Source organism: Pygocentrus nattereri, chromosome 20, assembly GCF_015220715.1.
Source record: "Pygocentrus nattereri isolate fPygNat1 chromosome 20, fPygNat1.pri, whole genome shotgun sequence".
Taxonomy (NCBI): Eukaryota; Metazoa; Chordata; class Actinopteri; order Characiformes; family Serrasalmidae; genus Pygocentrus; species Pygocentrus nattereri.
Genome location: NC_051230.1, coordinates 11,748,720 through 11,776,611, shown reverse-complemented (window position 1 = coordinate 11,776,611; position 27,892 = coordinate 11,748,720). Strand labels below are relative to the sequence as shown.

At 38.7% G+C, this 27,892-nt stretch overlaps 1 protein-coding gene across 2 annotated transcripts in view; it reads left to right on the top strand.

The window, feature by feature from the left end:
• The window catches only part of pappab (pregnancy-associated plasma protein A, pappalysin 1b), a 97,893-nt gene extending 72,036 nt beyond the window's left edge, over nt 1–25,857 (top strand). Inside the window, exons 15-22 of one of the 2 annotated variants that reach the window (XM_017690995.2) lie at nt 7,881–8,064; nt 9,362–9,569; nt 10,395–10,563; nt 11,138–11,291; nt 12,808–12,923; nt 17,126–17,197; nt 19,095–19,193; nt 25,466–25,857. In XM_017690995.2, the coding sequence (XP_017546484.2) occupies nt 7,881–8,064; nt 9,362–9,569; nt 10,395–10,563; nt 11,138–11,291; nt 12,808–12,923; nt 17,126–17,197; nt 19,095–19,193; nt 25,466–25,570 (1,107 nt within the window). In that variant the 3' untranslated portion in view covers nt 25,571–25,857. Of the gene's footprint in view, nt 1–7,880; nt 8,065–9,361; nt 9,570–10,394; nt 10,591–11,137; nt 11,292–12,807; nt 12,924–17,125; nt 17,198–19,094; nt 19,194–25,465 lie in introns of both variants that reach the window. The other variant, XM_037531469.1, reaches the window with a different exon arrangement.
• Nucleotides 25,858–27,892: the final 2,035 nt, after the last annotated feature.

The window sequence follows — 27,892 nt, the reverse complement described above, 5'->3', positions numbered from 1 at the left end:
AGGGCCCTTACGGGGGTAGATGTCTGGTCTGGTTATGTAAGGTGAGAGAGTTTACATAAAGCCTGCAGCTTCTGCCACAGTAACTACACCCTTAAAATTAAATGGCAATTAGAGATTTTGGAGTGATGCCATAAAAGAATCACTTTTGGTTACCTAAAGAACTTTTGCCAGGATCATTTAGAGGGTTGAAACTTTTATTCACTTCTAAAAAAAGGTCCCATATAATGGAAAAACAAATGTCCCTCACTTTTTTTGTAAATAAAAAGGTACTGTAGTATTTAACATAGTAAACTTTCATATACCATTTACTTTTAGTCTACTCTTTTTTTAATGTATGAAATGTCTAACGTGAAAAATTAGACTGTTTTGAATTCACTGTTTCTCTTGTTATAATGTTATAAGGAGTGTTTCTGCCTGGATGGCTTTTTGAATGGGGCACAACATAGGGCAATCAGAGCAGAGCTCATTTTCATATATTGTTCTTAAAGACAGTAACTAAAACAGCCTGTTTTATGACAGAGTGACAGCAGGGTTTGACTGTGTGGAGGAACAGTTGCACAATGTTATACTTTAATGACCTCTAATGTCTTGTGCGTAAGCGTGGTCAGTGGGTGAAAGTGCGCCTGTTTGCTTGATATGGTTTAGCTCTGCATTTTTAGATCAGATGCCCTGTGTTTGAACTCACCTGAAGAAACTCCCTAACTCTGCCAGCAACTGCATACAGAGAGCTGCTAAAGGAGACAGAAAGAAAGAGAGAGGGAATGCGATGGTCTGATGGATGACGTCAATACGAGGGTGCCCGTGGGTTTGCATTGAAAGGGAAAGTGCTGATCCCAGCACAGCAATTACTGCTTATCCGCTGTCTCCAGAGAGCACTAACGTCTGCTTCTAAAAGGCACAGTCAGTGAGAAATTAGCCATTTCACCATTAACCTCTTAGTATAATGGAGCTCAGGACCTTCCAAAATTCCAGAAAAAAAGAGTTGTACTTAGAAACGGCAGCACAAAAACACAGTTAGCAAGACATAGCTCTGTCTGCGTGAGGAGAGAAGGGCTGGGGCTGAATGATTTTTTTTGTCCTGCTTGTACCACTGGCAGTGGGGTGGCACATCACAACGAGTGCAGTGTCTTCTGTGGCCTCCATGTCCTGGCTGTGCACTGCTTGTTTTTGCCAGGGTGTTATTGAAAGCAGAGCATGTCCTGAAATCACCATTAGACAAACAACAACATTGCAGTGGGCCAGAAAGGCAAACAGAGAGTTGGAGGTTTACTTTTCTTTTTTTCTTTGTTTTATATGTGTGCACATGTTTGTGTGTGTGTGTGTGTGTGTGTGTGTGTGTGTGTGTGTGTGTGTGTGTGTGTGTGTGTGTGTGTGTGTGTGTGTGTGTGTGTGTGTGTGCGTGTGTGTGTGTTTTTGCATGTGGGTATGTCCTTTAGTGCATGTGCATGCATTCTTGTGCACACACGTACTGTATACTCTGTGCATGCACAGTACTGTTCAAAAATCAGGGACCACGGTTTGTTTATTTTTAGTCAAAGCTGCAATTAAATATAAGTTATTAATTTTATTTTATTAGTTTTATTTAAGCATCAGGGAAAAAAAAACAGAAAACACATTTAACAGAGAATTACCCAGAAGCATAAACAACAAGATATAATTACACCTTTCATTTTTTTTGGAGACTTGTTTTAATTTTTTCAAAGAAGTCTGCAGGTACAGATTTAAAAGTTGGTTATATTTTCTGCTTCTCACAGTCCAATTAATCTTAAACACATTCATTGAAGTTGAGGTCTGGGCTGTGGGGTGGTCAGTCCATTGTTCTGAAAACACCAACAGCATCTTTGATTGGTTTGCAATTTTTTTTCTTCACAATGGTTTCTTGATGACTCACATATTTTCAGTCCATTAGCTTGTCTATTTTTCAATAAACCAAGTTTGTAAGCTTTCAGGGTTTTTTTTCTTATTTTAGTTTCACTTAAAAGTGATTTGATGAACTTGAACTTGTTTCGATTAAGTCAATGAATAGTGGTCTCTTATTTTTGCGCAATACTGTACCTGCATGTGCATGTGGATGTGTATGCTTGTCCATGCATGTCAGTGTGTATATTTGTATATATTATATGTATATATATATATATATATATATATATATATATATATATATATATACATATATGCACATGTCCATCTCTGTACATGTGTGTGCATGTGGATATATGCCTGTGCCCATGCATGCGTGCATATACATGCATGTGCATGCGCATGCCTGTATATGTGTGCCCATGCATGTCTGTACGTGTGCATGCTTGTATGTGTATGTGCCCGTGCATATGTTTGTGCATATATGCATGCATCCGTACATGTGCTTGTGTATATATGTATTTGAATGCATGTACGTTTCAATGTATGTGTGTGTGCACACAGGCAGAGACAGAAAAAGGCTTGGGGTGGGGTGCAAAAGAAGGAAAGAAGGCAGTAGGGGCATCTGTATTGAATTAGGCACAGTAGTCAGTGGTAGTTAAATTCTCAGAGGAGGAGGAATCAGAAGCTGTAAATTTTTAAAAGAAGGAAACTCCTTGCACGCAGACACCCCCGCTCCACACAAACACCCCTTCCCAGCCCACCCCCACCCAGATGGGATGCCAGTTCCCTTATTCTGACGAGCTACTCGCAAGCCATTCCTCTGTGTGAAGAAAGTAGGTGGAGGCAGTCAGTGACAGCCTGTTGAGTAGCTAGTTCTAATTCTAGACTGTTGTGTGTGTGTGTGTGTGTGTGTCATTGTGCATGTATGCATTTGTGTATGTGAATTGCAAAAAGGCTGTCTGCTATTTAAACAGCCCCCTTATTGTGTGTGTAAAAGTCTCCTGTTCGACCACGACTGTTTTTGTTTGCTTTTCGCTCCCGCTCTCCTCCACTGCACCTCTTACAGCTCAGCTCGTTTGTTTAATGGCTGTTGTGGTGCGGCCAGCGCAGGCTTGTAAAGCAGCTGGCTAAACTGCTACTTGGCTTCTAAACAGGATAAAAAGGAGGGCTGATATATCAGCAGTCATTGGAAAATGGGAAAATTTAGATAACTGAACTTTCAATTCCAGACAGGAACACCTCAGCTATTACAAGGACTCCCAACATTATGTTCATCTACTCTTGTAGGTGTCTCAAGCAGCCTAAAATTGTTTAAAACTGTTTATAAATCTGTTTTACTTGTAAATACACAATAAATACTAATATAGTTAAATACAGGAAGAATTTTTTAATAAGAATTTTATAAAAAGTTAGGGGTTGACATTGCTAATTGCCTGGTGCCCCTGGCCACAACATTTCACATTTTAACCACTAAAAATGCAGAGCCTAAGGCCTGAGTGGCCACTAGCCTAGAAGATTGTTTTGATGTCTCTTTCCTCTTTTAACAAATCTTGTTTGTCTGAGATAGTACTAGTTAGACAAATCAAATTTTGTCGTAGTTTGTTAAAAGTATGCATGCCAGTAGGAAAAGTGGCGAGGCAGTGACCGTTGTGGTTCCTGCTGCTGAGTTTGTCCACCTGGCCACATAGATACTGTTGCTAATAGCCCTCTGTGAAACAAGTTCTTAAATAAAAGAGTGTGTCAAAAAAGCTGGCATTACACAGGCTGTCACTGCAGTACCTATTGACCAGCTCAGCAGAGAGGACCACTACAGTCACAACAGTGGCATAAATAAATATTTCATTTTTTAAAGCAGCACATAAGTGATAAGTACAGTATCTAAACACGAAACATGTTTCTATTATTCTGGCCACAAATTTAGAATTCTGACACGATTAAATTTCCGTTTGCCTTATGTGTCTTCCCTTGAGTTTCTGTTAATAGCTTGGTTAGAAGAATACAGATTCTTGATGCATTTTGCATCAATTTGTCAAATTCCATCAGCCGCAAACCTGATTTAATTTTACAAAGTTTTGATTAGCAAAAGTAGGCAGCAAATGGTAAATATAAATACTGAACTTAATATAGTAAAATCGAAAAGGTTATTGATTATTTATGTTTGAATAAGCAACAAGAGTTTTAACACAACAGAATTAACACAACAGAAGTATTACTCTTGTTTTGCTGTGCTATTTAAATGTAATTACAGTTACAATTAAATAGCACTTAAAGGGGATTTCAAAATAATAATCTATCCTTTTTCCAACTATAGGTGAAGAGCAACCAAAAATTTGTTAAGAAAAACATGCAATGTTCAGTATTAAATCCTGATGTTCCAGCCCACATTCAATGCCTTTATCATTGCATCACTTTTCTATGATGTAGAATGAGTGTTGCTCATTTATCCTCTTTTATCAATTATCCTGACAAAAGGATAATTCTACATTTAAAAATATACTAGGAAGGATACAATGTTAACTAAACCAATAATATGCTTCCTTTCTGGAAATGTGGTTTCTGTCTGGTTAACAATTTCTGTTTACCATACTGTGTAATGTTCCTTCCAGTGTAATTTTGAGAGAAGAAAACAACCAAACAATCCAATCAACGCAAGCCAGGGCATTTTGTAAAGCAATCTCTTTACAAAGAGTTGCAGTTCTTTAAGACTTTATTAATACAAATCCAAATATTGTTTTAAATGTTTTAAAAATTTCAATGTGTTTTAATGGCAAGAAATGACACAAAGGTGGCAAAAGTAATGTTGTTTATGATGTTTATTCTCTCTGCATAAAAATATCTTCATCAATTTAAATCCTAATGAACCTCTCGTTCTAGTTATGTGCATAAATGTGTATTGATTGAAAGTTAAGAATCCACACTTTTGACACTTTTAATTTCTGAAGTTCTGGGCTTAATAATCCAAAAGTTTCAAATAATTATAATCAAGTTACCTCATACTTTTGTTATAACTATCAAACGATAACTTCTATGGGATAATCATCGGTTATTAGCATCAGCCCAGAAATTCTACGCCAGTTCGTCAATAGAATGTCTGTCCCCCCTTAGCCACTTTATTAACTATGATGCTTTCTGTCTAACATGTAGCGCCACGGTATTATTCAGCAGACAGCTAAACCAAAGAGAGAGAGAGAAATGGATAGGATCTTTCTGCCAAGTGATCATTAAATTGGATCGTTGAATTGTTGTTGTTATTACCATGTTATTGGACCAACATTATGATGATAAGGCATAATACTGCTTCAGGTTTGTTTGTTATTTCAAATATCTGAAATATTTAAAAAAACACAGAGCATTTGCGCTCACCCGCTGGCGAGCTGTTTTCAATAAGAGGCCTTGGCCGAGAGGAGGAAGAGGCAGAGAAAGAGGGCAAGTTTTGTAACCGTCTGGATTGCATTTCAACTGTTTCCTGCTGTTTTGTTCAGTTTGAGGTGCTGGTATATTTCCTGCGAGGGTACAGAACATTAGATAAGCGTTGGATTCCACAGCCGTGCTGCATTCCAGACTGCCTTAAATCTGCCATTGCAAAGAAAAAACGAGAGAGAGAGGGAGAGCTCATGGTCAAAAACACAGAAAACAACAAAAAAAAGCAGTTCCCTCCGGTGTTTAGTTTTGTGGATCTGAGTAAAAGAACATTTGCCACAATAATCTCCATCTCGCCAGCAAAAACTGTTTGGCTTCACAGAAACTGGTTCAACAAACATCTCTGACATCTTTTTTATGGCCGGCCTTTTGGCGCTTGTCATAAACAAATTAAGAGATCTGTGGAGAAGAGTGTGTTTTATTCTGTGTTTCATTGAAACAGGCTGGCCCCTGAGCACACACACGGCCGCCGGCCAAGCCTCCAAGGATGGTTCACGTTAAACTAGACTTTTTGCCTAATGCTTGATACCACACAAAACAATAGGACAGACCAATAAAACCCACATTTTAAAACCCAGGAAGTTCACAATAGTTTTGTTGGCTTGAAGTCTCAAATTTGCTATCATGAACTAAATTTATTGCCAGTTTTTATGCATCTCCTTGAATAACTATTTAAAGACTCATTGACAGTTTGCTTTATGTGTTTCTTTTACAGTAACTGAGTGGCTACTGAACAGTAATTCTCTATTAGTTGACTTTTTTATATCTTTGCTAAGTATTATAGAGCTGTTATTTGAAGTAACCATTTAGGGGTTTACTGAATTATTTGAAGACACGCTGCATAGTGCATTTTTTATTTTGGGGGTCAAAATTGTGTTTTTTTTTTTTCTTGAAACACAGACAGCTGTTATTCACTAGCAAACCTGGTGATTTTAGCAATAAATTGTTAGATGAAGGATTAATCTCTTCTCTATTACAGCTGCCTTCCTTTGATCTGATTGTCAGCACAAAATACATACAAAATGATATATACAAAAATGTATCAAGCATAGGCTACTTGACCACTTCAGAACAGCCAGACATATATTTAACAGAAAATTACACAGAAACCTCAACAACGAAACTGATTTAGTTTTTAATTTCTCTTGCCTTCATTGCAGACTTTATTCTTTTTGGGAAACTTGTTGTTTTAGTATTTCAAAGAAATCTTCAGAGATACCTTTCTACACCTCCAAAGTTCAGTCTTAGAAGATGGTATTGAGGTCTGGACTCTCGGGTAGTCAGTCTATTGTTCTGAGAAAACCAGAAATTCCTTTGGTTGAGTTTCAGTTTCCTTTTCTCAGTAAAGGCTCCATGATAGCTACATATCTTTTCAGACCCCCAGTGTTGAGTTTTCACACAGTAAAAGGATGGACAGAAACACCTGTGGATTTCTTCAGATCTAAAGCTAGAGTGAAGCTTGTTTTTCTCTTCTACTGTTTTATCTTGTGGGTGCAGTTTTGGTGGTCTGCTGGGTTTTTCACAGTTCGTTAGGAGACTCAGTTTCTCCTTGTCTTTTAATAGTTTTTAACTCCAGTTTTGGAACTTGCTGTGTTTTTTTCACATATTTTCCTTTGACTTTCACCTTTCCTATGCAAGTGGGTTATATCTAATCTCTTTAGAATAGCTTATACTGAATGGCCACTTTGACTGGAAAATATGTAAGTCACTTAGAGTTTAAGAGGATAGTAAAAAAAAGAAATCTTAGCAAAGATCCCGTGCAATCAAATGTTTTGGTGTTAACCCCCTAAAATCCCAGATGTATTATATGCTAAGGCTTATTATCCGGTATCTACTAGGACTTCAGTGCAAACTGGCTGAGCTATTCTTAGGTAGTGGAAGTGTGTAATAAGACTTTGTGCCATTTAAGGGGTTAAATTGTCAAGTAATGACTCTATAAAAACTACAACACACTAGGATCCTCCAGCCCTTGCAGGAAGACTTCACAGTCCAAATGAGTTCCAGGCAAAGCAGACTGTTCTTCGCAGCTTGGCTATGTTTGACTATGTTTGGCTGCAACGTTGCAGTTGGTGACCAGAAAACTGACGTTTGTTGGATGGCTTGTGTTGTGTGCTAGCCTCTGTGGTTTTAAAGGGGAAAAGAAGACAATGGTGGTGTTTGGAGAGAAATAAAGAGAGTAAGGAAGAGCTTGGCTGATCTGGGCTTCTCCAGCAGCTCTAAAGGGGCTCTACTGATGTCTTTACAGCCGTTCCATACTCCTGAAATGACTTATTAAATCAGCTGAAATGACCCCTGACTCCTTTTGCCTTTGCTCCTGACAGCTTTATATGCTGTACCTGCAGCATTTATTACCAGCAGCTGACGTCGCAATGACCGCTGGCCCCCCTCTGCTCCCCTCTCACAGATAGATCCTTCACAGACACAATAACTTTTTATTGAGGGAAAGGACATTTTTTCCCATTTTGGATATTATCCTTATACTTTTTTGTGCAATATTGGATCTTAGAACTCCCACGGAACCTGGAGTTTTCTTATCCCATTCATAGAGAGATATGAAAAGAAATGCTATTTTTATCTTTGGTCATTCCCCTGCACAGTCGGACTCCACGGCAACCCTGACCTGTGCAGATGGGAAGTGGAACAAGCAGGTGTCCTGCGAGCCTGTGGACTGTGGCCGGCCTGACAAGTACCACGTGCACCCAGCTGTTTTCCAGTTCTCTGAGGGCACAACCTATGGCAAGAGGTGCACTTTCCAGTGCCGGCAGCCAGCACAGCTCATAGGTGGGTACTGAATAGCAGATCCATGGCAATAGGCCACTCAGTTTGAGAGGATGCCTCTGTAAATGACATTTTTGCTTTAACTACAAAATGTGACATCCTTAAATTTGGAAATACTTGAATTTGGATTTGAATTTTAATTTGACCTCTTAAACTCTATTTTTTGAGTTATTAATCTTAAGTCTTATTATCTAGTAACTACTTGCTTTTATTCAGTATCTACCATAAAACTACTTTGTAATTTATAATTGTATGCAAGAGCTTGAGTGCCCTGGTCAAGTGATATTTTTTTTCTTTTCTTTTTCAAAGAGAAGCTCTGCGCATTGTAATTCTTGGTTATTCTTTATTTGCTGAATTTAATATACTGGGGAAAAATAGAACAATAATTGTTGGCTATGCAAAAGTTATAGCACATTTTATATTTTATGTGCTGTTTTTTTCCAATATATTGCATGTTGCATCTATCAGGCAGTAAGAGACTAGTATGAAAATGTAAAATGTACATCATTATTATGCAGTTTCAGTTCTTGTCTTTCATTAATCAGGTAACCAAATGTAATTAAGCAATCAAGTGTAATTGAGTAATCAAATATCAAATAATTGATATCATTTATAATTGCAACATCCCTAAAAGTAAATACTTATGAGAGTGAGAATAGTAAGTTTTGTTTAAGGGGCTTATAGTCCAAGAAGTGTAAGTGTTTGGATAGTGATTACATTTTTTATTGTTTTGGTGCTGCTCTTCAGCACATTCAAATTGAAATTAAATGTGAAAGTGCAGAATGTAATTTTATGTTGTTATTTATGTCTATAGTGTGTAGACTATATTGTAATCAATTGCAACAAAATTGTATAACTTTAACACAATCCTAAAAACAGATTTCCATCCTGCTTTACAGGAGATGAAAGCTCATAATGAAGGTCTACAACCCAACTTCTCTGCAGTGTTAACACATCTGTTACGAAATGGCATATAAAATGTTTTTCAGGGTGTGAAAAAGCCTGAAAGTGTTTCTGAAAGGCTTTCTGAATCATTACATGAATGACAGTGAATCATTTGTGAATAATTGATTATTTATCAGTTGGATGATACCACTCAACTGAGTCAGTTCTGCATAATAGACATGTTGTAAATGTGCACTGTGAACATAACAAATCACAAGTATTGTGTTCCATGTGGCTATTGGTCACTGATACAAACTCTAGTACAGAGACGTGTCTGAAACAGCAGCGTTATTTCTCTGAAGCTCACTGTATGTTCCTTAGCTCTCTCCGTTTTAACTCCTCTGGTCTCCAATAGGCACTAACAATGTACTTACATGTATGGAGGATGGGATGTGGTCTTTTCCTGAAGCTCTTTGTGAACTACGCTGTCCCGCACCTCCGCCAGTCCCCAACGCCATTCTACAGACCAAACGCTGCAATGCCACCGGCCTCAAGGTGGGCTCCTTCTGCAAGTACAAGTGCAAGCCTGGCTACCACATCCCTAGTGCAGACAAACCTAAGAGGTGAGTCACTTCTGGCTCCTCTGAAACCTGAGTAGCCTGTTATTCTAATTCTGACTCTAACTCAAACCGCATGGTTGATTCTTATTAATGTAATCAATGTTTATTAGCTTAATTTGTGGTTAAATTGCCCATAGAGTACATTATATTCATTCTTCAGGAGATATTACAGAGATCAGATAAAAGATATTACAATAAAGAAAGGGAAGGTCAAAGGAAAATAAGTTGTGTTCCACACACTGTGCAAGACCTGGTAGACACCCAAAACTTAATCTTCACCATCAGATATCATTTTTGAGAGAGAGGAGAAAATCAAGCTCCACTCTCACTTCAGATATGAAAAATTCCACAAGTGTTTCTGTCCATCCTTCCAGTGTGAGAAGACAACTCAACAATGTGAGTCTGAAAGGAAATCTTACTTAGAAAAGGAAACAGACAAAAAAGAAGACTTGCACTAGAACATTGAAACTGGACAGGACTGATGAACTGATGAGTCTGAATTTGTTAATGGGATTACTTGGGTCACAAGAAGCAGATTTCTAATAAAATCTGAAAGGTAGTCTCTCATGAAAATGGAAGCTGTAATAAAGACATAATGAATTTTGATATATTTTTTGTGTAAGGTTTTGTATGATTTTCTTTTAAATATATGTTTACTATTTTTTTGTTGATGCTGAACCATTTTGACTAGAAGTATAATAAGGGTGATCTCTGAGTTTTGCACAGTACTGTGTAAAATAACAAAAGCTGTTGTTATTGACAAGTGATTCTATACAGTAGTATACATTGGTGTGTGTGTGTATATCTGTGTGTGACATTGCTCATCAGACGGGCGTTTACAAGGCAGTGTACGGAGGATGGAAGCTGGCAGCCAGGTGTGTGTGTGCCAGTGATGTGTGAGCCACCACCGCCAGTCTTCCACGGCAGCTACCAGTGCACCAATGGCTTTCAGTTCAACAGTGAGTGCTGGCTGAGCTGCCCCGGGGCCAACCACACGGTGAGAGTGCACAGCCGCTGCAAGCAGGTCTATCAATTTACATCGCTCTGTCTCTTTTCCCTGTATCACTCATTCCTCCATCATGGACTCACTGACATTTGCCATGGCTGCTCTGCCAAAACAACTTGCTTTCCATTTGTTTGTGCATTGCAGATTTTTCTCACTGTCATTCATCCTGCTGTTTACTTAGTCCACTGTTGATAAAGGAAAATTTTATTTCTCATTTCATGTCATATGAAGAAAAACTGAGCATGACCTGTCGGAATTCAGAACTCTAGCCCATAAATTGATCATGGACCCCATTTAAAGTCACCTGTAAATCAATAAATGGCCTGTCCAGGTTCCTCCTATAAATACCTAAATTCTTGGCAACTGCTGCAAGGTTGGACAGGTTTTATGGAACGTTGGCTGCAGTTCCCTTCAATGGATTGGTCAGTTGGTTGAATAACAGCTGATTATACAAACATTAACCAAATCAATGTCAAAACATCATTCCCTCTAGATAAATTCGAGATTGTTATCTATGCTTCCAGTGCTCAGTATGGTGAGGAAGAATGCTTGTTTTTTCCTCCAGGCTGCCTCCACCTCCAGTGTGATCCGCTGTAGAAAGGATGGGAACTGGACTGGCTCTTTCCAACTCTGTCCAGGACTAAAAGGCCAGTGCTCCCTCCCTCAGAACCTGGGCCCTGCCATCCTCACAAGCTGCACTGAAGGACTACACAACATTGGTTAGTAAAGCTCCAAACTGATTTAATAATACTAATAATAATATGTATTAAGAAATTGTAGCACACTGCTCAATTTTGTCCAAACGTCAATTTAAAGTGTTTTATTAATTTCAAGTTTTAACATTAAGGTCACAGTCTTCAGCTGCTTTAATGTTGCTAGCTAAGTTGGCATCATAGCTTACACCACAAGCCGCTGTAGAACTGATAGAAGATGATGGCAGCATTTTTATCATCATACTTGCTCTGTATGTTGACATTGCTGTTGACCTGTGAAGGCATTAGTAGTTCTGTAGTTGGCATCATGTCAATGTTAAGTGAACGTCTAAGAAGATTTTTCTGTGTAAAAAATTATTGACGTTTTCATGAATCGCCTCAGTGTGCCCTGTGGCAAACAACAACACGATTCCAATCCAGATACTTTTATCGTACATATATTTCCCCCAATATTGTAATTTCTGAATTATCAAGTTATTTTGTGCATTGAAAAAGGTGTTGCATGAAAGTAAATCTACTATTAAAATGGAGCACTATCATATAACATCATTATCTATTCAAACCATTGTCAGCTACTGCCATAGAAACTTAGCTGCCATGTTTGACAGCTTGTTTGTTTGAGTGGGCTGTTTTGTTGAGGTTGCCGGTCTGCTAATGTTAATTCAGAATGTAGCAATGTTAACTTGCAAATAGCAATATTTGTATTAAGGCCTCTTAACAACCTTGTAATTTAATTCAAATCCTTTTGTTTACCACACAATACAATAGCAGTAATTTTTGAAAACAACATCAATTTTCCTCACAGCTAAATCAGCTAAGACCTGGACTTACTATGGGAATAACACCCACAATACAATAATGATACCATATCAGAGGTCTATGGAAGCCCATTCCTGTCAAGTAATGGCAGCATCTGTTTCTAGAAGTGGTATGTCAAAATACTGACTTAGTATTTTGAAATAATGACTTGTTGTCTCAAAACATTTATTTAAAAAATCTAGAAATAATTAGTAATTTCCTCAAAATATTGGCTTGCTGTCTTAAAATAATGACTGAAAGTTTTGAAATATTGAGATATTGATGTTAAAATAGTATGTTGAAATAATGCGTTATTACATTTTGATAATGACTTTGATAAGTCATTATTTTGAAATAAAAAGTCATTTTCTAAACATTATGCTACAGAAGATGTGAGCTGTTGTCTCAAGCTAAATTAATAAAATCATGATAAAATGATGTTACTTGGTTACAGTGACTTAGAGAGACAAAAGTGAAAAGTCACACAAAGAAAGTTGATTCAAATGCTTGCTGCAGCTTTTCAGCTGAGATAACATGACATCCTAACTGTATCCTAACAGTTACTATAAAAGGGTGCATTTGTGAGCATGGATAGGTCACTTGACGTTAAACAACACTTGTTTCTGAAATTTAGATGCATCTCTGTTAATGTACTGTACTTACAATTTTTGTCCTGCTGTTTTCCTGGAGCTCTTATCTCAGACATGTGTTTGCTCTGCCACAGGAGCCAAATGTGAGCTGGCCTGCAATGACACTGGCAGTAGTTTGGTCCTCCTCCCCAGAAACATGACGGGCGATGATTTGATGAAAGACCACTGGCGAAACCCCTCCAAGGTTGAGGTATGTTTAGATCCCAGCAGTCCTGTGTCTATCATCAACAAGATCACTAAGTGTTTTCATCCTTTTTATTTATCATGTTCCTAAAACCTTCTCTCTATTCTAAGTGCTTCTGATGGTTATGTTTGTTAAATATTCAAAGACCAGTCATAATAAAAGCATAGTCCTTAAATATGTCTGTAACTATATTTAGCTCTGTATCGCAGTTAACACTGCGCCATGACGAAACTACTCTGAAATCACTCCTAGTAGTCTAGAAAAAGGACACACAAGCACCAGAGGTGGTCAAAATAAATTTGACCTTAAATAAGCACACTTTACAAGCCTATTTTTGTTTTGAACTTTTTGTGATTAATAATATAATTAATCTAAAGCATAAGAATAGAGATGATGAATGTATTTTCAAATCCCATGCATCATGTTGTTTACCAGACTGAAGGGGAACAGTTAGGCTGGACCACACACACACACACACACACACACATGATTGTGACATTTTCCTTTTGCCCTTTCCTCTGTGTTTGACAAAGGTAAGGAACTGGGGAGGTGGGCATTAGAGTGATGGTTTGAAAAAAAAAAAAAAGAGAAAGAGATACCTAACAAACAACTGCCTAGCACAAAACACAATCAGTGATTATAGTAATTACTCATAAAATCCTGAAGCTACAATATAAGTTTTTTTAGCCACAGTTTAATGTCAGGTTTGACTCAGTGTACGCACTTTTGAAGCAAACCTTAGAAAACGTGCATTATGTCATAAAACACAGTTCAGACACAAACACAAGCTTTCAGACAGCGGTGACGCATGTCTCTTATTTCCTCTTTTCTTATGGCTCTCCAGCTTGACCTGCAGTACCTTTAGAAATGATGAGTGTAGCGGATGAACAGCTGTTATTTTCCCGGGAATGAATTTACCATCAAAACTGTCTGACCACTGTGCTGGCCACAGGCGTGGTCCGCAACAGCCTCAGAATGCTCGACAATAACTGTGATGACGTGCTGACCTAACCTTGAACCACCAGTGCTTCCAAAACGACAGCCTGAACCACTCACCTAGCGAATGAGCCTGAACTTGCTGTAGGTAGACGTCCTTTCTCTAACACTGTGAATGTGGCTCTCCCCTCAGCTTCTCTCTCTTAGTTATCCTCCTCTGTGGAAGCTTTTATCATGACAGCCACGTCATTTCTTTGTGTTCTACTGATGGGAGCAGACCACAGACACTAGTCTAGCGCTTTAAAAAATGACTTTGGCCTTATTAAATGACTCATCGTTTAGACTCAAGGAAAGATGTATGAAATAAAAGCCTGTCCTCTGTCTTCTCTACCTTTGTAGAAAAGGGGTGATTTTTAGTGCTGGGCAGTACTGATAAAATATAATTCTGTAATATTTACCAGTAGTAAGTGTTTGGATTAATAAAGTCAACCCATGCTGCCTGAGAACTGGTACTCTGCTAAAAGATTGTCTTGCAGAATTAGTCTTTTCAGAATTCCAGAAAGGAAACTTACTATTTATTTAGTTTTTGATGTAATTTGAACTGTCTGAAGCACCCAGCAAATGAGGAGAAACAACTTATACACTTTCATGTTTGTTATTTAATATACTTTAATCCACTTCCTGTGCATAGATGGACCTAAATAAATTTTAACATTTACAAAATGCACATTGTAGATAATGGCAAGAATCATGCACTAGTTAATATAGTAATAACCTAAACAATATAAATAAATAAGGGTAATATATGTCAAACCCTAAGATTCTTAACTTTTCTTTTTAAAGATATTTTAGATTTTTCTTAAGTGAAGTTAAAAGACTTCGATTTATCACAGGTTTTTATTTATTAAAAAAACGTTATTCAAAAAATGCTGTCAGTTTTCATGTCACTTCCGAAACACAAAGCAGTTCACCGAAGTCTGAAAATTAATGTGTAACATTAAGAATCTTCACTACTAAAATTTCCTGCGAGTAAGTAAGTTTGTGTGTACAACTGTTCAAACCTGTGTTTACTAGACATGTATTGGCCAGTGTTTTTGAGTTATGCTCAAAATGAACTTAAATTGTCCCCACCAAAACAGCCAAAGGGAAAATCTTAACTATCCCTTTCAGTATTTTCAGTACAGTTAGGTTGATGGTATGCAAGTGGACAGTTCATGGAATCACAACTAATCATTCTCAGTCGGTGCACCATGCAAAATTTTCAATGCATTCTCAGGCTGATGATAAGAAAGTTAGGAAAGAGGACATCAGTCATTTGAAAAAGAGTTGGCCTGAAAGTAGCAGAAACAAAACAGACAGGGAACAAAAAACAATGAAGTGCACTGCAATTATATCCGTTTCCACACAAAGATCTTAAACTTAAAACACTTCAACAAATCGCTTTTAAAACACTGTACTCTGGTCAGATGAAATAAAAATAGAACTGTTCGGCAATAGTTCAACTTGTCATGTTTGGAGTAATAAGGGTTGCTTCCCAAAAACACCAAACCTACAGTGAAGTATGAAGGTGGGAGCATCATGATATTGGGCTGCTTCTCTCCTGTACCCAGAGGTATTAGAGCAGAATTTAAACTTCTTACTGTGCAAGTCTGTAATTGCAAGTAACAGCTTCGCAACAAAGTAGTAATGCTGTTCATTTGTGGTGTCTGAAAATTTTATTGACATATTTTAAAAAATGAAAACAAAGTATCTAGACACTTGTATTCCCTCTCTGTACATCAGTTAACTATCGGTACCACTAAAAATCAGTATTGTTCTGTGGATATACACTGTTCAGCACTAGGGGATTTCATGTAATATCACCAGTGCTGAATGAATGAAACAGCTTGAGGCCCTTAACAGACACAAGTCATGAAAAGGAGATGAGGAATATCCATCTGCTTGATTTACTATGTCATTCATTTATTCCTTGCAAACTAAACTGTATTTTTAGGTGACATCATGCCTGTGAGCAGTTAAGAGGTTGTCTGCCTTGAACCTTTTTTTGCCTCCAAACATTGTAGAGGATGTTTTGAGAAGCCTGACTGTTTTTCATTCAGTTTGAAAGAAACCTGTCATATGTAACTCCAGGCAGCAACAGAGTTGAGAGTGACAGTATGTGAATGCTACCCCTCTCTCTGTCTGTCTCACTTTGACCCTTTGTGGCCTCTATTAGAGACTAACATGCTGGCGGAGTTGTGGTGAAAATCAGCATAGCAAATCAATGGAGATTAGCTGAATGGAGTTTACTTTGGTTGGGTCATTTTTTAAAAAAAATACACACAGCCTTGGTAACCTTACCTCTTAAAAATTCCCCTTTAAAGCCCTACACAGGAGCTTCAGACCCATCGGTGAAAAACATCCATGTCCTAATCGTGTGGCTCGGAAAAGGTGAGGGGAAAAAAAGTACAAGAAGAACAGCCCACTGATATAGATATTATAGAAGTCCATTTAATAGAAGGCAGGTAGTGCTTGTCCTGCCCAGGCCTTTAGAGAAACTGTATAAACAAGCACAGGTTCAGAAGCAGACGGTTTAAATTAGGCCTGAGTAAACAGGCCGCCTGGACCCTCTGTGTGACACTGAATGCTAAGTGTGTAAGAGTGTGTGTGTGTGTGTGTGTGTGTGTGTGTGTGTGTATAGATTGCTCAGGCCAAAGCTCACCACCCTAAGCAGGGCAAATGCCTGCTTTCTTGGAAATGTTATGTTTACATTCAGCCTTTTCCACTTCTCATGGCTTCTGGAGTTCCCCCAGAGCGCGTCATTTCGCCTCCCCAAACATCCTCTCTACCTGCTCTAACCCAGGAGCCGCTGGGCCGCTCTATTCAGACGCTTTACAGCCGCCCAGGCCCTGCTCCTTATGTTTAATGGCTCCCCTACTTAGCCAAGCTCTTAAGACTGTAATCCTCCAAGCCCAATACTTTAATGCATTCCCCTCACTGATTCCAACACCAAAACCAAAGCGCTGTAAGCAGAGGGATTTTTATTTGTTTGCACTTTCGCATGCTCGGATAGGAATCTGCCGAGAGACACATGTGCTTTGCCGAAGTTTGTTCAAATTCACTTAAATTCAAATGCCTTTGTGTTTCATTGCATGGAATGTCTTCGGCCTGGAATTGCATCCACAAATTCCGCTTCCAACATCACTGCCAGCTCATATAAACTTGTCGTGTGGGATGATTCAGCTTAAAAACCAAAAATTATACCCGGCTTTGTCTTTGCGTCTCTTTTGCAGAGAATTGTATGCACAATTGGACTGAAGTGGTATCCAAGCCCAGATACTCTCTACTGCATTAAAGGCTGTGAGGTAAGAGATTCTATTCTTACCCTGACATTCTTTTCCTATTGCATTCACGTTTGTCTAAACTCCTCCAATACCTGACCAGCACCAATAGCGTCATTTGCTTGTATTTTTTTTTTTGCAAACCAGAGTCTGACCTTGAACAGTTGTTCCTGCCATCTTCCCACGTTCTTTTGAAGTCCAGTACATAAATAAATGTGCGGTTGGTGGTTGGTGTCTTCCTTTTTTTGTTGTGCGCTGCAACCAAAGTTCCAGCTGAATCCTACTCAGCTTTAGCAGGACTGACTAAAAGCTGATGGGTGCTTTCGTGACCACCTCTGTTTTGTTTAGAAGGGTAATATGGGTTTTTTTTTGTTTTAGAGGGACCTGGAAATTCCATCTAGTTCTTTCTTTTAAAAGGAAAAGTCATGCCTCCTCCTCCCCAAACAGTGAAGGTTGGGTGAAATGATAAGTTGGAGTGGAGTCCAAAAGAACTGTCAATAGATAGATAGAGTCAGACATAGATAGATGATAGATCTGTCTATGTACTAAGGAAAGACACCAACCTTTCATTTAATTTCCAGTTAAAAGTTATTTCCAGGGAGGTTAGATATAAGGTAAGCCACTTGCATAAGGAAGACGAAAGTCAAAGGAAGTACTTGTATTTAATGACCATGTTAACTAGAAATTCAATAAATAAATGGTCTCTGACTTCAGCAAAGTACTTTAGACAAACAGATATACTGCCTTTATAGATCCCAGGGGATCTATATCCCAGGGGAAGCTGGGATGCTAGGGTAGCAGAAAAGCACTGAACATCTACAGAAAAATGACAAAATAGACACTATTACACATATGAATACATACAGTAGAAAAAAAGCTTAAATTGCAGACTATAATATCAGCAATTCATGCATCAATGAGTAAACTGAAAGAAAATATTGTGATGATGTAACATATAATTTATGTGGAACCAACGTACTACAAATTTGAATCATGTAAAGCCAGTGCTCCCTTTTCCAGTGTGCTTGAATTGTTGCATACAATGAACAAAAAATATGATTAAATTGTTAATCACAATTATTAATATGAAAATTATTCAACGGCTGAAATTTCTTGATCATGACAGGCCTACCACCTTTACACTGAAGCATGTCTAAACATGGTGAGAGGTGATATGACTCCTTTTAGAGTACAAGTGCTTGGCAAAGAACATTGGTCATACTTAGAATACAGTAACACTGCATTCTTAAGAATAAAAATGCACAGAAAACCATAATTTAAGAAACCCTCCAACAAATCATCTTTAATAAGACAGCACAGTAATGTGGCACTGACGGCAGCTGACCGGTTACCATTTTTTTGTGCCAAAACGGCAGACTTTTGAACCGGCCACATCCTGACCCACTTTCAGCCGCTGGGTAATTAATTAGCAGCCCTCTGAAAGCAGTTGGGTCAGGCTGGGGAGATGATTTCAAACTGGAAAAAGGTCACAGGTGTGCCGGGCAACCTTTGGAGCCTGTCAAGATGGAAATGTGTAGTAACTCTCGAGGGAGACACATATAAGTTTAATAGGGCTTCAGTTTCCCCATTAAAAGAGGCCTCCATCCACAGGCTCAGGAATACTAACTCAATTTTTCCAGGGCGACATAATTGCAACAGACTCTGGTCTGTGTGTCTATTTTTGCATGGTGTGGATGTATATGTGTGAATGCCTCTCTCCCTTCTCTCCCTCTCTCTGGAGTTACAGAGGACAGTTTTATTCTGGTATGCTTGATGTTTTGGCATAATGCCACATATTCATGATCCTTAGAAAAATCATTGTAATGTATTGTGTCTTATTCCGATTATAATGTCGGGTGGGGTACACAAATGCTTGTTACAGTCTTGTATAATACATTTGTTGTTGCTCTGTCTTCTGCAGCCTTTCATGGGTGATAACTACTGCGATGGCGTCAACAACCGAGCATTCTGTAACTACGATGGTGGAGACTGCTGTCATTCTACTGTTAAAACTAAAAAGGTGAGATATGCGCTTGTGCTTAGTTTAGTTGTACCATCACAGTTTCAAACTTGTGATCAATGGTGGAATTTTTTTATTTAAGTAAATACCTACCTTATTTGTTCTGGACTTTCTGACTTTTTGGTTTGGTCTTAACCAAAGTGGCAGATGCGAAAGGTGCCTTGGAGCACGGTCCAGGCCAAAGAACCTAAATTTATGATATATTTACATGGCGCATGCTGGACATTGTAGTATAGACAACACAAATTTGTGACTTGTCAAACCGAGAAATCCCCTTTAGGTTAGACGTTAAAAACTATTTATTTCAAAACTATTTGAGTAATTATGTTGAGTTGCTTAAGGTTAATATTTGCCTTGTAGAAAGGTACAGTACTCAAGGTTTCTCTGGTTTTACTAACTACCCAAGTTAACCCATTAGTTTGCCCTGAACGCTGACTTACATTAGATACATTAGCCAACTTGTAAGAGCATTAGTTTAATAAAGAGATTTTCTGCTGATTAACTCAAATAAAATTAAATTGGCTATGAAGCAATTATCTCCAAAATTATAGGAAAACAAGTGCAATAATAAGAGTATGATTAATTACTTTAAACCTTTTAAATGGTCAAATTCAGCATTTCTGTACAGTATTTCTCTATGAGTGTTGATCACAATTAAAGACAATGAGAAACGTCTTGCATTTAATATCATATGCTGAGGACAAGCCTGCACAGCTGAGGCAGTGTTTTTTTCCCTCATGTACTCACTGTCCTTTCACTTCATCCCTCCCTCCCACCCCTTTTTTTACATGGAAAGGTTTTCCGGCTGCCAAAGAAAGTGATATTTTCTTGTAAGAGACGAAAAGTGACCTAACCTCGTCAGAATTACAGCACCTCTTCTCTGGAAGTAGACAGGGCTGCTGAACCATCGTGTAAAGTCAAAACAAAACAGAAAAAGAAAAGCCTTTTTTGGCTTGTGTTATGAGTTGTTCCCAGTGGAATACACAACATGTTGTGAAACATCTAGCAACAGCATTTGCCTGTAGACACCGCCAAAGTTTTATGGTGAAAGCAATTAAATACTTACTGGATTTGCATTGTCACACCATGGGTTTCGTCAAGCAAATAAATAAATTAAATCCACCTCCTGGATAGGAACAGTTGTTATTTCTGTAAATAATAATAATAATAATAATAATACGATATTTAATAAAAATTCACCTCAACTGTTTCAAAATAAGTGCTGTGGGGAAAATGTCTAGCTATCAAATAGCCATAACTGAGAATCAACCAATCAAACAAAGAAGCTGCTGCTGTTCTCAGAACAATGGACTGGCCACCTGAGACTTCAAAATTACTGAATGTGTGGGACAGAAATTTGGAGGTGTGGAACAAGATTTCTTAGAAAAACTGAAAGCAAGTCTGTTATAAATGCTTCTATATTATCTGTTAAATTATCTGTTAAGTATAATGGGAAAACCTATACTTACCAGATAATTTAACAGATAACAGATAAACAAATTTGTGCTTAATGGTCAGTTTGACTAGAAATGAACTAAACAAATGCTTGTCTCTGACTTTTGCACAATGCATATTTCTTTTGCATGATACTTACCATGTATTTTTCAGTAACAAGTCGATGTAAATAAAACAGTATATGAGGGGGAAAAAAGTATTTTTTTTTATTTACATGTAAAAGAATAAGAAATGTATAGAATGAAAAAACTATGACATTGTAAGGGGGAGCGAGGAGGCGGACGCATACGCGGAGATAAGCGAGATTTATTACGGGCAAATCCAGGGTCGTAGTCAGAACAGTCCAGGGTCAATGAGCCGACACGGACAGATCGAGGGTAAGACATGACGAAAACAACCAGAACCAACACAAACAAAGACCAGGTACAACGGTACAACGGTACAACGATACAACGATACAAAGATACAATACAAAAGGTACAAAGACTGGCAAACGGAAGGGGCAAACACAGGGCTTAAATACACGGAACAATGAGGGACAGGTGATAACAATCAGGGGCGGAGTTACAAGACCAAAACACGAGCACATGGACAGGACTGGGAGGAGCCAACCGTGACAGACATAATAAAGCAATACATCTCAATAACAAGATTAATAATGTGATAAAAAGCATTTCTGTGAAAAAGAACATTTTCTTCATATTTCAAAAAAGAGAGCTGACATCTTCAGTTGACCTCATAAAACTTGGAAGTGATGTAACTATTTCCATAATTTCTTGTCCTGTTTAGTGGTTTGTAACAATTTCAGCAGTCTTGGAGAATCGATTGTTGTGTTGGAATGACTCATGATTGTCAAACACTCACCCAAAATCCAATCTTAATCATTTGCCAGTGGCATTGTTGTTTTGGAAGGACTGCAAACGATTCAGTCCAGTGTTCCACAATGTCAGAGCATACATCACATCACTGTTTGCCAAGCTTGGTGTCAGCCAAGGTCTTTTCCTCCCAAACGCGCCGTCAGTAGGGCATAACTGCTCTCACTGGGCCCACTGAGCAATTAGGAAAACCTGGTCTGAGTGGTGAGCTGTAGACAGAAAAGCAGCAGTGGCACAAAACATCCTAATGGTTGTGTGGGGCTTGAGAATGGCCTGGTCATGATGAGTTCACAATGTCCAATGATGTGGTCTGCCATTTTGGATGTGAGATCATGATGGAGGACATGACTTTGCTTCCAGGATGACGTGTTTTGTTGGGGTGGGTGGTTGGGGAGTGAAGAGGCTAGTCTAATTTTGCTAGCAAGCATTTGTGTAAAGTTATGGAAGGTAATCCCAAAGCCAATCTCAAACTTACTTCACCAGGAATTTAATCATAACCCTCACTTTAATCCTAACAGTATTAAATCATGATATATTTGCCAGGAAAGCATGTTCAAATTTAGCCACAGAGTGTTAAGGAGCAATCCAGCAATGCTTTAACTTAAAATATTCAACATAAGTGTAAGCTATTTTTTTTTTTTTAAATGTCCTATTTCAATGACAACCTGATACAAAGATTGCATGCTGTATGTTGTAGTATCACAGTTCCTGTACTGTATCAATCAAATGTCAAAACATAATATATAATATAATTAATTATATATAATTATAATTAATTGTACAGCATCTGTGTGTTTTCAGATTCACCTTAGCAACTAGGCCTCTGAGTTGAGATCAGAGGTAAAATAAAGGCCATTGTGATATCAAGTATTTCTCCATAGCATTGTTAATTATTTCACCAATGTTATGGCTAAAAGATGAAAACTCACTGTTGGCTCACAATATTCCCATGGCGACTGTTGACAGAAAGCACATATCGCTGGCTTCCGATTGGTCGAGTGACGTCAATACGGATAAGGTCAGTTGTTGTCAGAACATCCAGTGTCTGTTAGATTTGTAAGTGTAAAGAAGCGATGTCAGGGAGGCTTTTAGGGTTTTTTTTTTTAGTTTTTCTTTTTTTTTGTTCCACTCTGGTTAGTGCATGCCCAAATCTCTCTGCCAGCACTGTTAAGGCTTGTGTTTGAGCTTGTCTCACTCTTGTGAAACACATGATATTTATACTATCCAGATGTTGGGGTCCCGGGGACCGACAGGGAGAGAAGTGAGACTGCCTGCGTTTGCATTACCTGACTTCAGCTTTCAAAGTCATTTCCTCTCAAACAAACAATGCTGCAGGTCAAACCATGCTTGAAATGGCTAAAATCATCTTATCCTTTTTTCTATCCAGCTCTTTTTTGAGGCATCTGTTTGGAAGAGCCCTTTATTTGGCAAAGCGCCTTTTACTATGATGTGAAAAGATACTATAATACACAGAATATACATTCTTAAAATTAAAAGTTCCAAAGTGGTTCTTGACTTTAAAAAAAACATTGAACTGGTACAAAAGAGATCCTTCATTATAAGGAACTAATTGTGGATTGTCTATGACATCAGTCCAAGGAATCTTTTTGTTTTTGGAAAGAGCGATAGTGGTCTCGTTGTAGTCTCTATCTTGCCACTCCTGTTCATGTTCTTGACTTAAGTAGAGTACTATAAAGTCTTGGTCTGGTCTCGATGTGTCAGGCTTTTCTCTAATGGTCTTAGAGAATGGTCTACAGCACTACTATTCATTCAGGGACACTGAATGCAAGACATGGGATTAGAGGCACTTGAATCTTATTTTGCTCTCATTTTTATTCTTGAACTACATAAAAGGATTGTCTGCCAAGTTGTTTGGTAACACTACTGTGGGGCAGTGTTCATGAGGCTCCAAGACATCAAGGCCATCAATTCCACATAAACAAATGCTACTTTTGTCAACTTTGATATTATGCTGACACCTATGCCACATGGATTGTGTCAGGCAAATAACTCTGATGTGACATAGCTTGTTGATGTTACTGATGGTAACATGAAACTCACATTTGTTTAACCATGCTGACATGGAATGGTATGTCATCTTACAAGCTACTAAATCTATGTCATTGTCAGTGTTGGTGCCTAGTGCTTATAAATGTTTGTTTTTGACAGGCTTTTGTAGGTGTCATGTAGGCTTATGAACACTGCTCTTCAGTAAATTATTATCAGTTTTTTCATTATTGTGTATTGTGAGATCTATTTCTGCTGTTAGACTAGATTGTAATAATTATGGCTTCAAATTAGATACACAGCTCAGAGTGACTGTGTAATGGCTTCTAGTCACTGGAGGTTTTTTTTCCAAAATGTTCTAAAGATGCTTGATGGCAACAAAACCATTCACACACACTCACACTGGAGAAGTGTTGGCGGCCTGTAATGAGGACTATGGCTGTGGGGGAATGTTGTGAGATGGAGCTTGTGGGTATCATGAATGGAACAGATTTATAGTTGGGAAAATCCCCCATGGTGTATGGGGACACCGAGAGGGAAGCCCTGTGTGTTTCTGTGTATTTCACAGGGCAATGAAAGGCCATTCCGCCCTCCACCAGCTCTCTAACACAAGAAAGCCCTTGTTCCTCTGTGCCCATACGCACGCTCCCTCTTTCCTTTTTTCACCTACACATGGGTCCTGTCCTGCTGCTACCCTGCGATGTTCGCTGTAGAACAATTGGGTGAATGCAGACCTATGAAAGTATAGGAAGCACCAGGAAAAAATGTTTTATTGTACTGTTTGCACTAAATGTAAGGTGGACACAGTAGTTTGGGTGCTTTGTGGTAAGCTTGAGGTGAATAGGTCAGTTTTGTTTGGCAAGGTTAACAGCAGAAAGGACTTTTAGGAATTTTGTACTGAATTGTATTCATACAATCTGTTTACTGGTTTCTGGTATTGTCAGTCCATCTAAGGACTATAAAATGCATGGCAGTTGGACTGCATATATTTTGGAGTGTTGGAATTGATTATAATCAATGCCAATAATATAATCAATAAAATGTTTTTCAAATGCAATTCTCAAGCTGTTGAATAAAAATGAAAAATAGTGGCTAACTGTACATAGCACACTTCAAACAGTTGAAGTGGCAGCAGATAAACAGTCAAAATGTCGGCCATCTGGAGCTATGAGGGTGTGGCATGCCCCCACCGCCCCCCCGGCCCCAACAATGATGGCCACGAGAGCCAGGCGCATGTCACAGAGGGATATTAGACAAGTAATCTGTAATCACTGTTCTTATCAAGAATCATGAGACTCCCAAGAACTTTAGCATTACAGGTTTGATACCCCTTGAAACACAGACAACCCTCTGCAGAATACAGCAAAACAGCAGAAGCAGAATGTCCCTGCAAGCATGATGACACCGCCTTCAGTTTTTCACCTGCAAAGTATTTCTAAAAATAAAGGAATTTATTGCTTTGCATTACCAGCTATTTTGTGTTGCTGGACTTTCTAGACACATATTGTACATACCCTAATAATGTATGCAAATTGTTTTAATTTATTGTCAACTTTTATGTTTTTGGCCCAGTGTGTTCTTAACTTTGGTTCAGTCAAGAATTTTCATTTCAGTGTCTCACTGGTTAACATGTTTTGGCAAAGCTGGAGCTATTTGTTACAGTTTGTTAATAGGTTGAATAGGATGTCAGATGTCAGCATTCTGTAGCTTGTCCAACCTCACAACAGATGCTAAGAAAGTACATATTTGTGGGTGAAGCAAGGACAAGTCAGTTAAATTGAATTGTTGTGACATTTGAGATTTCATGATGCATTGAATTTTATCCCTAAAGAACTGTAATCTATTTGAATTTTACACACCCTCCGCCACTAACACCGCAGAAATGGAAAGCTATTTCGCACGCATGGCATAACTATGATGCTGGGTCTTTTCCAGGTGATCCCATTCCCCATGACTTGTGACACTCGAGAAGACTGCTCGTGTCGGGACCCAAACGCCCAGGAGAACAGCAAAGGGCTCCGCCACCACACGCTGGGCTGAGACTGGGCTGTCGACCCCCAGGAGCACCTGACAGGAGGAAACAAATAGAAAAAACATTCCTCTTTCCATGCTGCTTACAAGAGGGCCAATCCACTCACATTATTCCCTGACACGCCTGCCGCTGTGCCCTCGCTCCCTCATCCAACAACACCCACCCACCAGGGTATGCCACCCAACAGACAACACAATACAAAAAGATATATAGGGTTCAACTAGACAGGAAAAGAGTCAGTTATTTGGAACAAGCTTCATAACGCAAAAAAAAATAACCATAGATGTTGGTCATAGAGTCTGGACTGGCCAGTTTTATTGTCTTGTGTTTCCTTTAGTCAGTCGTTGCAACCACAGCAAGGTTACAGTTACATACAAGTTATGTACTACAAGAGCGATCAGAACAGGAAGCAAGGAGAAAACTTGAATATTGTTTAAATAAAATCTGCAGCAGTCTTACACACATATTACTGAATAACATGACCAACATAAAATGAGAAAATTGCAAAGAAAACCTTGCGGTTTTGGGTATTTTCCAACTACCGTAGAACTCAATATAAAAATAATTATAAAACATCAGTACTTGCACATTTCTAGCTCCTGTTTCTTTTTAACAGCAAAAACTGTCAGTTACAGCATAGGAGAAATAAATGTTCTTCTGGATCTAATATCAATGCTCATCTATAAGATGCATAGGAAAAGGAAGGTGATTCCCCATGACTAGGAATAGGAAGATGTATGGGGTGCAGGTCATGTGTCAGTAAATAAAAAAAATTCAAAAACTTGAGATCATCAAGATACACACATCTAAACCTGAAAAGTGTCACCTCAAAAGAGGCGTTAATCCAATGAATTACAACTCCAGCTGTGTGTGAGACAGAGAGTGAGTGAGGGAGAGAAGGAGAAGGAGGGATGGAGAAAGAGAGAGAAAGAGAAGCTGGCCGCGAAGAGATGTGAAAGAAGTTGTGTTAGCACAGCTGTTGCTGCTAGTTTTGCTGCTTTGGCCTTGCAGCCAAAATCTCTCTGCAGATTGTTTTTTGTTGAGCATGATGTTGCATCCACAGTCTACCTTCCATTGTACCTCGGGCCAAATTGCAGCTATTCAAATATAAAAGAATGTTTTATATACTTTCACACACAGTAAGATAGTTGTGAATTTGTACAGTTTCATTCCAAGAGATTAAAACGAATGCAGAAGAGTTATAAGTAATAATATAAAAAAATACAGTACTGTGCTAATGTCAGACCACATATACTTTAGTGAAATTCCATTCAAAACATCATAAGTTTTATTAAATAAAAAGCAGCAAACATACAGTGGGGAAAATAAGTATTTGATACACTGCCAATTTTGCAAGTTTTCCCACCTACAGAGAAAGGAGAGGTCTGTCATTTTTATAGGTACACTTCAACTGTGAGACAGAATCAAAAAGTAAATAAAAAATCCAGAAAATCACATTGTATGATTTTTAAATACTTAATTTGCATTGTATTGCATGAAATAAGTATTTGATACAATAGAAAAACAGAACTTAATATTTGGTACAGAAACCTTTGTTTGCAATTACAGAGGGCAGACATTTCTTGTAGTTCTTGACCAAGTCTGCACACACTGCAGCAGGGATTTTGGCCCACTCTTCCATACAGATCTTCTCCAGATCTTTCAGGTTTCGGGGCTGTCACTGGGCAACATTGAGTTTCAGCTCCCTCCAAAGATTTATTGGGTTCAGGTCTGGAGACTGGCTAGGCCACTCCAGGACCTTGAAATACTTCTTACGGAGCCACTCCTTAGTTGCTCTGGCTGTGTGTTTCGGGTCATTGTCATGCTGGAAGACCCAGCCACGACACATCTTCAGTGCTCTTACTGAGCAAAGGAGGTTGTTGGCCAAAATCTCTCGATACATGGCCCCATCCATCCTCCCTTCAATACAGTGCAGTTGTCTTGTCCCCTTTGTAGAAAAGCACCCCCAAAGTATGATGTTTCCACCCCCATGCTTCACAGTTGGGACATTGTTCTTGGGGTTGTACCCATTCTTCTTCTTCCTCCAAACACAGTAGGTGGAGTTGATATCAAAAAGTTCTATTTTGGTCTCATCTGACCACATAACCTTCTCCCGTGCCTCCTCTGGATCATCCAGATGGTCACTGGCGAACTTCAAACGGGCCTGGACATGTGCTGGCGTGAGCAGGGGGACCTTGCGTGCCCTGCAGGATTTTAATCCATGACGGCGTAGTGTGTTACTAATGGTAATCTTTGAGACTGTGGTCCCAGCTCTCTTCAGGTCATTGACCAGGTCCTCCCATGTAGTTCTGGGCTGATTCCTCACCCCA